We start from the raw sequence: 14,026 nt of genomic DNA, 5'->3' as shown, positions 1-14,026 counted from the left end.
ATGAAAGTGACATATTTCATGTTCGACGTGTTTGGTGTGTTTAGTCATTTTTTCAATTAGTTATGAATTGTGATCTGCAAATACTGCTGTGCACTGTGTTACTGTACAGTTGTAGTAGGGGAGAGTGGGGTAAAGTGAGACACTTTTTACATTTGCTCCCCTCTAAGCGAGCTAAAATGATTTATCAGTAAAATTTACACATTTCCCATTAATTCAGGATGTTTCCTAGCAATGGAAATTATCAGAATGTATTCAGGACGAAGGGCAGTGAAAATATGATTGTTTTAAAAAAAAGTGGTCTTGTGTCTCACTTTACCCCAGCTCAGGGGTAAACTGAGACAAACCAGAGAAATCCATCCATCCATCCATCCATCCATTTTCATCCGCTTGATCCGGAGTCGGGTCGCGGGGGCAGCAGTCGGAGCAGGGATCCCCAGACTTCCCTCTCCCCGGACACTTCCTCCAGCTCTTCCGGGGGGACCCCAAGGCGTTCCCAGGCCAGCCGAGTGACGTAGTCACTCCAGCGTGTCCTGGGTCTTCCACGGGGCCTCCTCCCGGTGGGACATGCCCGGAACACCTCACGAGGGAGGCGTCCAGGGGGCATCCTATACAGGTGCCCGAGCCACCTCAGCTGGCTCCTCTCGATGTGGAGGAGCAGCGGCTCTACTCCGAGCTCCTCCCGGGTGACAGAGCTCCTCACCCTATCTCTAAGGGAGCGTCCCGCCACCCTGCGGAGGAAACTCATTTCGGCCGCTTGTATCCGGGATCCCGTTCTTTCGGTCATGACCCAGAGTTCGTGACCATAGGTGAGGGTGGGAACGTAGATCGACCGGTAAATCGAGAGCTTTGCCTTTCGGCTCAGCTCCTTCTTCACCACGACGGACCGATACAATGACCGCATTACTGCGGCCGCCGCACCGATCCGCCTGTCGATCTCGCGCTCCGTTCTCCCCTCACTCGTGAACAGGACCCCAAGATACTTAAACTCCTCCACCTGAGGCAGGAACTCTCCCCCGACCTGGAGGGTGCAAACCACCTTTTTCCGGTCGAGAACCATGGCCTCGGACTTAGAGGTGCTGATTCTCATCCCAGCTGCTTCACACTCGGCTGCAAACCGCCCCAGTGCATGCTGAAGGTCCTGGCTCGAGGGAGCCAACAAGACCACATCATCTGCAAAAAGCAGAGATGAAATCAAGTGGCTCCCGAACCGTACCCCCTCCGGCACTTGGCTGCGCCTAGAAATTCTGTCCATATAAATAATGAACAGAACCGGTGACAAAGGGCAGCCCTGCCGGAGTCCAACACGCACCGGGAACAGGTCTGACTTACTGCCGGCAATGCGAACCAAGCTCCTGCTCCGGTCATACAGGGACCGTACAGCCCTCAGCAGAGGGCCTCCGACCCCATACTCTCGGAGCACCTCCCACAGGATGCCACGTGGGACACGGTCGAAAGCCTTCTCCAAGTCCACAAAACACATGTGGACTGGTTGGGCAAACTCCAATGCACCCTCGAGCACCCTGCGGAGGGTGTAGAGCTGGTCCAGCGTTCCACGGCCAGGACGAAAACCGCATTGTTCCTCCTGAATCCGAGGTTCGACTATCGGCCGAATTCTCCTCTCCAGCACCCTGGAATAGACTTTCCCCGGGAGGCTGAGGAGTGTGATCCCCCGGTAGTTGGGACACACCCTCCGGTCCCCCTTTTTGAAGAGAGGGACCACCACCCCGGTCTGCCAGTCCAGAGGCACTGTCCCCGACTGCCACGCGATGCTGCAGAGGCGTGTCAGCCACGACAGCCCCGCAACATCCAGAGACTTGAGGTACTCAGGGCGGATCTCATCCACCCCCGGTGCCTTGCCACTGAGGAGCTTCCGGACTACCTCAGTGACTTCAGCTTGGGTGATGAATGCATCAACCTCTGAATCCTCAGCCTCTGCTTCCTCGACGGAAGGCGTGTCAGTGGGATTGAGGAGATCCTCGAAGTATTCCTTCCACCGTCCGACGATATCCCCAGTCGAGGTCAACAGCTCCCCTCCTCCACTGTAAACAGTGTTGGCGGAGCACTGCTTCCCCCTCCTGAGGCGTCGGATGGTTTGCCAGAATTTCCTCGAGGCCGACCGGTAGTCCTCCTCCATGGCCTCCCCGAACTTTTCCCAGACCCGAGTTTTTGCTTCCGTGACCGCCCGGGCTGCCGTCCGCTTGGCCTGCCGGTACCCGTCAGCTGCCTCGGGACCAGAGAAATCACTGGTGTAAACTGATCCACTTACTTTTTCCACTCTGAAACTACCATAACAACACATGTTGTAACAGCTAGAGTCCTGACAGCTAGCATGACAACCACACTTCCCAAAACTAATGTCGGACTAGTAGCAGAATCATGGGGATTGGTCAATTAAGCACTTTTTTTTCTGAACACAAAGTAACTCAAGAACAAAATCAAATACAACACAAAATGTTTTAATTAACATTTAAATGCCAGATAGAACCAGTTAGATAGTCTGGGGGTCAGATTGTAGGCCCCGACAATCGTGACCATTTTGATCAAAAGTCCTCTTGTTTGTGGGGGGGGGGCAAAGTGGAATGTGACTAAAATTGAATGTAACCAATATTAAGCTAGCTGACTGAGAGCACATAGCATAACAAAGCAGTGTGGCTACAGATCATGTTTGATCACGCGAGATTTCTGGCTTGACTTGGGGGACGAAATTCTAGTGTAAATCTTTGTGTATGGTGTGCTCACAGTGTCTCACTCATGGATTTATTATAATACATCCATGGTCTCACTTTACCCCGCAGCATTTGTCTCACTTTACCCCAACACCCTACCCTAGAAATCTAGACGCACCCTAGCGGCAACAAAAATATTTGCTCCGTAGGTGGGTCTAGAAACGAGCCATAGGAACTTTTTGAGTCTCGAACACCGATTGTGTTCACCAATCACAGCGCTCTATCTGTTTAGAGAGTCGTTGGGCGGGCTTAACACGATGGCGACATACATTTTAATTGGCTTGTCAGGCTAACGTCATCCTTCTCTTTGCTCTGATTAGTCGTAGCGCTACCCTATTGCGTGCACAGGCAGTTTGAAAGACAGCCTTCATCCCGCCCCCTGGATTGAGCCGAGGTCTACCGGTCGTTTCCAGACTAGACATTTTAGTGATATAGTCTGGCTCGTCAGGCTACCAACACCCCCATTTTAGAAAAAACGACCTCTCTTAGAAATTCAGGCTAATTTTCAGCCAGCATCATCACATGGTTTTATGTGTTGGTAGTTCATCATCATGTATCATATAAGTTTTTCTACCTGAATCAATTTACTTTGGCACAACAGTTGATTAAGTTGACAGCAAGAAATTTTACTTTTACATGCAAAAATAAATTTGTGAAAAAAACATGCTTTCCACAGCATCATGAGGTCCTCTCCTTCATGGCCATGGGGAAATGGAAGGGGCTTGAAAACATCATGGTCAGATGATCATAAATGTGTTCCGTTTTCTAGATACAGGGGGTGTCTCACATTACCCCACTCTCCCCTACTTTTACTAAATAGTTCTACTGGACAGTTAGGACATGTTTTTCTAGTATGTGGGCGTCTCCTCCCCCCATGGCTGGTGGATACAGGTGTGGGTGTTGAGAGGTGAGGTGAGGTGATGTGTGTGTTACACCCCACACTGGCAGCTTTAATGAGGACATTTTGTTTTTCATGGACCTGAGCTGAGTTCAGTGGTGTTGGACTTTACCCAGCTGTGCAGCTCCTTCCTCTGTCAGTCCTCCTCCACAGCTGGAGTAAAACAGTGGTGGAAAGTAATCAAGTACATTTACTCAAGACCACAGCTTAGGGACATTTTGATGCAGTGGTGTACTTCAGTGTTTCCATGTGAATCTTGATCCTGCTCCCACTCCTCAAGGTGTCAGAGGGAGATCATGAACTTCCTCCTCCGCTGCACCACAGCTTTAGTTACTAGTTCCTTAGAAGATGGAGATTTTACTCATTGTTAAAGATTAACCCACCACTTTCCAAGGATTTTGGGCTCATGACGTAGTTCAGAAACCAGTGTGATCAGGGCCACGCTTCAAATGAGCTGTAAACATCTTCATCAAATAGTCTTTGTTCTCTCAGGGTTTTTTTTTTTTTAGTTTAGTTTAGTTTATTTGTCCTTTCCAGGATAATCGTTCTCACATTCCACATGACACATTCCCCAAAACACCAAAAAAAACAACTCTATAATAACAATAAACTTTGTAAACTCTTTGTATTCTCTCTGAGGCTTCTGGTTGGTCATTAAACTTGAAGGACAGTAGGTCAGTTTCTGTTTACACCACATCCTGCTGTTAATCAGGTTATGTTCAGGTCTGAAAGTGTGTGAACGACCAGCAAATTAAAGAGAAGCTTCTGAGTTTCATGTTTGATTCTCAAAGTGTTTAATATTGCAGTAGCACCTGTTAACGGTGAACATGCTCCTCCTACTTCAGGTGACAAACTCTGTCCTCTTGTGTTACAGGTGAGAAGCTGAAGGATCCTCCCCCCTCATCTTTCTCTGTGGCTTTCTACACACCGGTCAGGTGCAAACACACCTGATCAACAGAGACTCATCAGTCATTTGTACTGAAATTAGATCTGTTGGTTATTTATTGGTACAAGTGTCACTCTGAGAAACATGAAGTTCAGGATCAATTAAAATTATATTCAACAAGATTCATTTTGATTGTTTTGTGCTTGAAGAAAATGAAACTAGGGGAAAGGAGACGAGGACGAGGAACAGCAAACAAATCTGCTGCTTCATTTCATTTCATTTATTGTTTATTTGTTTGAGGACAGTGCACATTCATGAACAGTTATGAACAGGCACCTGTAAGTGTGCCAGATTTAGCTCAGAGCTAAATTATGTTAGTAGCTTGAGCCGAAGCAGGAAGGTTTAAAGTGTTGACAAAGACTCTGAGACCAGCGTGTTTCAATGCTTCATGTTTATTCATCACATTTTGCTAAAAGCCTTCTTTCCTCAGCATGTTCAGTTTCCTTCAGCTTCTATTTACTTGTCGTTTCCTCCCTTTAACAGCGTTACAGCAGAGAATTACACATGTGATTACACAACACACTGATGACACCTGAGGACAGGTGAGTGTGGGTCACAGCTGATCTGGGGTCAGCTCCTTCACTCACTTCTGGCACAGACTGACGAGAGAACGTGTGAACAATCCTTGTTGTTCCAGCAGTTGTCGCCTGTGAGCAGAAAGAAAAACAGGAAGTCAGGAAAAAACCGAGAGAATTAAAGGAGTGTGTTTTCCCAGAACAGTTGTTGTTTAAAGCACTCTGTCATCAGTGTGTAAAATATCCAACGGCTAACATGCTAACAGTAAAATATGAAGTGTAATAAACTCCACCACTGTGCTGCAACAGCAGGAAGCATCAACACAGAGTCTTCATCGTCCCTTCAACTGTCACAACTGAAACGTGTTGAGATTTACCTCCATAATTCATCATGAGACAGTTCCCCATACTGTTCGGTTTTCCTGAACACCAGTTGTCATAGCTGAATTTGTTGCCGTTGATCCAGAGCCAAACATCGTTCTAGAGGACGAGAGACGACAGGACAGAGGTTGTTAGTGAGTGGTTCTATCAGCAACATCTTGTGACTCTTTGTGGTGAGTTACCTGTTGACAGTTGGAGCCTCCAATCCAAGAAGGTGTATCCTCTTGAGTGTTTGATCGAATCACACTCTGAATGTGTTGATATTCATCCAAGCTCAGGACCGACGCCAGGTTTGCGTCGTTGGTCTGACAGTTTTTCTACAGAGGAGACGGACAGACAGATGTGATTTGTAGAGATGATACAGAAGAGAAGACGTGACCAGGACTTCACTGTGGTCACCAGCTGAAATGAGCTAAGCTAAGCTAATGCTTTAGCATCCACATCAGATGAAACTTTTGAGACTTCATGACAAAATAAATGAAAAACTACTGAGATCATCTCTCTGTTCTATTTTGTGCTAATGAGCTAATGTTTGCATGCTAACAGCATGCTAACAGTAGCTTGTTTGTCCTTTAGTCATTTTGTCAGATACAACATTAACACCTTCATCACCTACAACAGTTTGGAAAAAGTCAAATCACCAGATGTGACAGAAGCTGCTCTTGCATGGGCTCTCATTAATATTTCCAGTCTCACCACTGCACGGGGAGCATACATCAGTCAAACTGCCCAAAAGTCCGACGGCTCATTTCTCCAACTACCCATTCTACAGTGTTAAGGTTAGGTTTAGGGTAAGGTTAAGGGTGAGGGCTACTTAAGTCGGAGAAGTGGGAGGTCGGACTAATGGACGCAAAAATAAAGAAATGTATGGTTGGAGAAATGGGTAGTTGGACAGACGTCATGCGCCCCCACTGCACTGGGACGATGGAGGCAAATACAAACCAGAGGTGCAGCAGGATAAACTCAGCAGATGTACAAGAACCCAGAAGTTCCTCTAATTACCTCAGCATCAGCCCAGGACAAGTGTTTGAGGAAAAAGCCGAAACAGCGACCTTTGTAGCTACTCCAGCCTTCAGGACAACCGATTGAGACATCATCTAATGAAAACAAACAGGTTCTTGTGAGTCAGTGTTTCCCAGACAGAGGCGTGCTGCCTGAGTTTATTAACAACAGCTTTCATTCAGTAGAATTTCACATCCTCTTTAATAACAACGAGCTGCTCATGATGTCTGGATGTTATCTTGGGACTGTTTCACTTCATGAAATCCTGTCTCTTCTACAGGAGCCAGTGGAGGTGGTTCATGCTTCTGATGCTTCCTGAGCTTCTACCACAGCAGGTTTTACTGGCAAACACAACTGGTAGGAGACTCTGGAGCCGACCGGACCCAGAATGCACTGGGGAGCTGGACTCTGCTGGACGTCTGGACAGTCAGTAGCTAGTTTGCTGCCACCATGGCCTCATTTAAAGTGAGAGGCTGGATGGATGACTGAGTAATTAAAGGAAGTAAAGGTGCAGCTGTAAAGTCTAAGGGCTGGAGGTCATCACCACGACGCTCTGTCTCCACATTCATCTGTTTACTTTGGTCTGTTCTCATGTTTCATCTTTCAGCTGACAGATGTCAGAACGACTGCCAACAGGTTTCTACAAGGTCTCACTAGTGATACTCACCTGCTCTGGTCAGAACCATCATGGCACAAACAAGCAGAGAGACGATCAGGATCCTCATGGTGAAGATGATGAAGGATGTAGGTGCTGATGATTTAGCTTTGAAAACAAACTAGAAAGACAGAGAAGTGTTATAACCCTGGAGGAAGAGGAAGGCAGCAGAGTATCTGAGAGGAAGGTTGTACCAAACCTGCTGAAGAACGATCTGCTCCTCTTCTTCTTCTCGCCTGTGAAGCTGCTGGACAAGAGGAAGCATCACGTCTTTTATACACCAACTTATCTGGACAGGTGGCATCACGTTGATGTCATCTGTTTGTGCCCACAGGTTAATCAGTTCAGAGGTTGATCAACAAACCAAAGGGCACAACATCCCACACTGTTGTTTTACCAAAGCTAGACCCTGAAGTGGGAGGCAGATGTGAGTCCAACTGATAAAAAAGATGCATTTCATATAATGCTGTGTTGTCAGTAGCTTTAGAGCTAAATGTCACATTTTAAAGGACAGAAACAGACGTTCAGTTTGTCTGTTCTCCTCTAATGTGAACCAAGAGTCTCGTTATAGACTTAACTCCACTTTTCACTGAGCTGCTTCATCTTTAAGGCTTGTGAGTGACGATGCTTTTGTCAGGACAAAAAGACAAAATGCATCATGGGTAAAACTGGATTGTTTTAGCAGTGTTTGTTTTAACCAGCAGAAAGGTTCAGAGACATGAAATAGAAAACTGGATGAAAACAACAAAAAAAACGACTTGGAGGATCCAGCTGCTGACTTCAAGCTGCTAATCAGTTAGCTAGGGCTCAGGGTGAGGCATGTGGGTGAGGAGGATGAGGAGGGAGAGTCGGTATCAGTGCTTAAACCTTTGACTCTGAGTCGTAGATAAATCATGGAGAAGGAGCTTTAACTCCATTTCAGTTGGGTCCAACAAAAACCCAACGTTGGTTTGTCCATTTTGGGCTACCGTAGAAATCTGGTGGTGCAACTTGGTGAGCTCCATGAAGGCCGAGCGTGTAGATACCAAGAGCTCAGTGTGAACTGTAAAACAGTGTGTACAGCAGCACCAGTGTGTTTTCTTGACAGCAACACTGGGAACATTTTCACTTGTTCTTCCTTTTTCTGACATCTTTTAGTTTTGGTGAGATTGAAATGAAAACAACAAAGAGACGGTGATCGGTCTGAATGTATTTGATTGTATGTGGATGACTGTGGGTGGAGGTGGATATATGTTGCCACAGCATATGTTCCACACTGTATCAATGGTCTGTGTCATTATGTTTTTGATGTTGTGGAGAATGTGTCATGTGGAATGTAAGAACGATTATCCTGGAAAGGACAAATAAACTAAACTAAAAAAGAAAAAACCCTGAGAGAACAAACACTATTTGATGAAGATGTTTACAGCTCATTTGAAGTGTAGCCCTGATCACACTGGTTTCTGAACTACGTCATGAGCCCAAAAACCTTGGAAAGTGGTGGGTTCATCTTTAACAATGAGTAAAAGCTCCATCTTCTAAGGAACTAGTAACTAAAGCTGTGGTGCAGAGGAGGAGGAAGTTCATGATCTCCCTCTGACACCTTGAGGAGTGGGAGCAGGATCAAGATTCACATGGAAACACTGAAGTACACCACTGCATCAAAATGTCCCTAAGCTGTGGTCTTGAGTAAATGTACTTGATTACTTTCCACCACTGTTTTACTCCAGCTGTGGAGGAGGACTGACAGAGGAAGGAGCTGCACAGCTGGGTAAAGTCCAACACCACTGAACTCAGCTCAGGTCCATGAAAAACAAAATGTCCTCATTAAAGCTGCCAGTGTGGGGTGTAACACACACATCACCTCACCTCACCTCTCAACACCCACACCTGTATCCACCAGCCATGGGGGGAGGAGACGCCCACATACTAGAAAAACATGTCCTAACTGTCCAGTAGAACTATTTAGTAAAAGTACTACAACTGTACAGTAACACAATGCACAGCAGTATTTGCAGATCATAATTCATCACATAACTAACTGAGTAGCAGATGAAAGGACATTGTCTCCTGAATCTGCAGCTCGGTGTTGAACTGTTTCCTCCACAGAGTCACTGTCAATGACTGGGGATTGTTTAGTGGAGTGAGAGCGCCCCCTGCTGACAATCTATGAAAATATGTCACTGTGGAGTCAGAGGATATTACTGTACTGTAGTATTGTTGTAGCATCCCCGGCTAAATGATGGTCGGACTCTCAAACTGATGGTTCACAGTGTTTTATTCCTTGGACCGTATTCAATGTAAACACACCGTAAGAGCTATGAAAAGAAGAAAACAAAATACAGTTACCTTTACTCTTACTTGAAATTACCTTTAACTGCCTTTATCACAATCATGTAAGTTGACCTTTTATCTAATAAACTTATTGTAGACTCACAGGTTTTACTCCATGAATTTAAATATATATTTTAACTGCTACGATTGATGTTACAGTCATGAGGGAAAATTCACATTTTAACTGAAAGACAACCTCCCATAGAGTGCAATATAAAACAGTATTTAACATGAAATCAGCATTTTTAACCGTTCGTTTCTAACCCAATAAACAGTTTTTAACCTTAGCAGACCTCATATAAAACAGACAAAATACGTTCTGTTGCATTAATAAAACAACCAACAAGTTAGCTTATCTTCATCTCACTTCAATACAGACCGACACGGCCGATGCTAATAGTAGCTACCGCTAACCACAATACGTTTTATGCATGAAAATATCCACGGCAACCAAACTCGAGCCGGACATAAATATAGCATGAAATGGTAACAAAACAAACCTTGTGCCCCTTATTAGCCAGGTGCTAGGGCGTTTCATGTGGGTTAGACACACTTTGCTTGCTTTTAGCATTGAAGACACTCTTTTAGCCTTGCAGACATACTTTTCCTTCTGCCGGTAAACTCCGAAGCACCGGATGTGTACGAGGTCTCAGCGAGACGCTTTCAAAATAAAAGCCCTGAATATCCGTCTGCTTAATGTATAAAAAATAAAAGCCTGGCTTTAAAGAATGTTACTAAGTAAACATAAAAACACATTTATAAAAATACTATGCTCATATTAAAGGTCATTTACAATTGTAGTACTGGACAGTTGGGACATATTTTCCAGTACCTCTCAGAGGTAAATCGTGAACTGCTTGTTGTCATACACAGCACAGACCAGCATGGTAATGGTTCTGGTCTGTGCTGTTGTTGTTGTTTTTTAGCAGAGTGTGACAAGCACTGAAGGAACAACAGAAATGAAAGTGACATATTTCATGTTCAATGTGTTTGGTGTGTTTAGTCATTTTTTCAATTAGTTATGAATTGTGATCTGCAAATACTGCTGTGCACTGTGTTACTGTACAGTTGTAGTACTTTTACTAAATAGTTGTACTGGACAGTTAGGACATGTTTTTCTAGTATGTGGGCGTCTCCTCCCCCCATGGCTGGTGGATACAGGTGTGGGTGTTGAGAGGTGAGGTGAGGTGAGGTGATGTGTGTGTTACACCCCACACTGGCAGCTTTAATGAGGACATTTTGTTTTTCATGGACCTGAACTGAGTTCAGTGGTGTTGGACTTTACCCAGCTGTGCAGCTCCTTCCTCTGTCAGTCCTCCTCCACAGCTGGAGTAAAACAGTGGTGGAAAGTAATCAAGTACATTTACTCAAGTACACAGCTTAGGGACATTTTGATGCAGTGGTGTACTTCAGTGTTTCCATGTGAATCTTGATCCTGCTCCCACTCCTCAAGGTGTCAGAGGGAGATCATGAACTTCCTCCTCCTCTGCACCACAGCTTTAGTTACTAGTTCCTTAGAAGATGGAGATTTTACTCATTGTTAAAGATTAACCCACCACTTTCCAAGGATTTTGGGCTCATGACGTAGTTCAGAAACCAGTGTGATCAGGGCCACGCTTCAAATGAGCTGTAAACATCTTCATCAAATAGTGTTTGTTCTCTCTGGGTTTTTTTTTAGTTTAGTTTAGTTTAGTTTATTTGTCCTTTCCAGGATAATCGTTCTCACATTCCTCATGACACATTCCCCAAAACACCAAAAACATAAATACATGACACAGACCATTGATTCAGTGTGGAACATATGCTGTGGCAACATATATCCACCTCCATCCACACAGTCATTCACATACAATCAAATACATTCAGACCGATCACCGTCTCTTTGTTGTTTTCATTTCAATCTCACCAAAACTCAAAGATGACAGAAAAAGGAAGAACAAGTGAAAATGTTCCCAGTGTTGCTGTCAAGAAAACACACTGGTGCTGCTGTACACACTGTTTTACAGTTCACACTGAGCTCTTGGTATCTACACGCTCGGCCTTCATGGAGCTCACCAAGTTGCACCACCAGATTTCTACGGTAGCCCAAAATGGACAAACCAAGGTTGGGTTTTTGTTGGACCCAACTGAAATGGAGTTAAAGCTCCTTCTCCATGATTTATCTACGACTCAGAGTCAAAGGTTTAAGCACTGATACCGACTCTCCCTCCTCATCCTCCTCACCCACATGCCTCACCCTGAGCCCTAGCTAACTGATTAGCAGCTTGAAGTCAGCAGCTGGATCCTCTCAGTCGTTTTTTTTTGTTGTTTTCATCCAGTTTTCTATTTCATGTCTCTGAACCTTTCTGCTGGTTAAAACAAACACTGCTAAAACAATCCAGTTTTACCCATGATGCATTTTGTCTTTTTGTCCTGACAAAAGCATCGTCACTCACAAGCCTTAAAGATGAAGCAGCTCAGTGAAAAGTGGAGTTAAGTCTATAACGAGGCTCTTGGTTCACATTGGAGCAGAACAGACAAACTGAACGTCTGTTTCTGTCCTTTAAAATGAGACATTTAGCTCTAAAGCTACTGACAACACAGCATCATATAAAATGCATCTTTTTTATCAGTTGGACTCACATCTGCCTCCCACTTCAGGGTCTAGCTTTGGTAAAACAACAGTGTGGGATGTTGTGCCCTTTGGTTTGTTGACCAACCTCTGAACTGATTAACCTGTGGGCACAAACAGATGACATCAACGTGATGCCACCTGTCCAGATAAGTTGGTGTATAAAAGACGTGATGCTTCCTCTTGTCCAGCAGCTTCACAGGCGAGAAGAAGAAGAGGAGCAGATCGTTCTTCAGCAGGTTTGGTACAACCTTCCTCTCAGATACTCCGCTGCCTTCCTCTTCCTCCAGGGTTGTAACACTTCTCTGTCTTTCTAGTTTGTTTTCAAAGCTAAATCATCAGCACCTACATCCTTCATCATCTTCACCATGAGGATCCTGATCGTCTCTCTGCTTGTTTGTGCCATGATGGTTCTGACCAGAGCAGGTGAGTATCACTAGTGAGACCTTGTAGAAACCTGTTGGCAGTCGTTCTGACATCTGTCAGCTGAAAGATGAAACATGAGAACAGACCAAAGTAAACAGATGAATGTGGAGACAGAGCATCGTGGTGATGACCTCCAGCCCTTAGACTTTACAGCTGCACCTTTACTTCCTTTAATTACTCAGTCATCCATCCAGACTCTCACTTTAAATGAGGCCATGGTGGCAGCAAACTAGCTACTGACTGTCCAGACGTCCAGCAGAGTCCAGCTCCCCAGTGCATTCTGGGTCCGGTCGGCTCCAGAGTCTCCTACCAGTTGTGTTTGCCAGTAAAACCTGCTGTGGTAGAAGCTCAGGAAGCATCAGAAGCATGAACCACCTCCACTGGCTCCTGTAGAAGAGACAGGATTTCATGAAGTGAAACAGTCCCAAGATAACATCCAAACATCATGAGCAGCTCGTTGTTATTAAAGAGCATGTGAAATTCTACTGAATGAAAGCTGTTGTTAATAAACTCAGGCAGCACGCCTCTGTCTGGGAAACACTGACTCACAAGAACCTTTTTGTTTTCATTAGATGATGATGTCCAGCGTGGTCTCTTCCACCGTTGTCCCGAAGGCTGGAGTAAATTCAGTCATCGCTGTTTCAAGTTCATCCGCAAGGAGTTGTCCTGGGCTGACGCTGAGGTAATTAGAGGAACTTCTGGGTTCTTGTACATCTGCTGAGTTTATCTAGCCTCGTAAACCAGCCTCTCGCGGAAGTGCATTTCATTTCATTCCGAGGGAGAGTCTGGCCTCATCCCCATTCTAAGCATTTGGACTGAAACCCTCAGAAGGCCGAGCCAATTAGCGTCGCCCGCTGTGATTGACACAGCACGTTGGCCAATCAGGGACCGACTGGTGCAAAGCCCCGTCACTACACCAACTTGCTGATTGGCTGAATGGGGTTGTCTGTCAACGCTACTACCAAAGATATTAAACCGTCTTTGCTACTACTCCCGCCCAGCTCCCGTCCACCCCAAACGCTTAGAGGGGGGATGAGGCCAGACTCTCCCGAGAAATGAAATGAAATGAAATGCATTTCCGCGAGAGGCTGGTTTACGAGGCTAGAGTTTATCCTGCTGCACCTCTGGTTTGTATTTGCCTCCAACGTCCCAGTGCAGTGGTGAGACTGGAAATATTAATAAGAGCCCATGCAAGAGCAGGTTCTGTCACATCTGGTGATTTGACTTTTTCCAAACTGTTGTAGGTGATGAAGGTGTTAGTGTTGTATCTGACAAAATGACTAAAGGACAAACAAGCTACTGTCAGCATGCTAACAGTTAAACTAATGTTTGGCAGGTAGCATGCACACATCAGCTAGTTAGCACAAAACAGAACATAGAGATGATCTGAGTAGTTTTTCATTTATTTCGTCATGAAGTCTGGGACGTATCAAAAGTTTCATCTGATGTGGATGCTAAAGCATTAGCTTAGCTTAGCTCATTTTAGCTGGTGACCACAGTGAAGTCCTGGTCACGTCTTCTCTTCTGTATCAGTATCTCTACAAATCACATCT

General features: G+C 45.2%; 1 protein-coding gene across 1 annotated transcript; it reads right to left on the bottom strand.

Annotated features, from left to right (window-relative positions):
* Nucleotides 1-5,149: 5,149 nt before the first annotated feature.
* Nucleotides 5,150-7,193, bottom strand: LOC311001540 (type-2 ice-structuring protein-like; the record flags this gene model as incomplete). The annotated part of the gene is made up of 5 exons (XM_083992624.1): nt 5,150-5,217; nt 5,463-5,565; nt 5,649-5,783; nt 6,469-6,536; nt 7,136-7,193. 5 exons carry the CDS (start codon nt 7,191-7,193, stop codon nt 5,150-5,152), a joined length of 432 nt encoding a protein of 143 aa, XP_083848750.1.
* Between the last annotated feature and the right edge of the window lie 6,833 nt (nt 7,194-14,026).

The sequence above is a fragment of the Trachurus trachurus genome, assembly GCF_905171665.1.
Source record: "Trachurus trachurus genome assembly, chromosome: 18".
NCBI classification, from domain to species: Eukaryota; Metazoa; Chordata; class Actinopteri; order Carangiformes; family Carangidae; genus Trachurus; species Trachurus trachurus.
The sequence above is the reverse complement of the archived record's forward strand: the minus strand, read 5'-3'. Positions and strand labels throughout refer to the sequence as shown.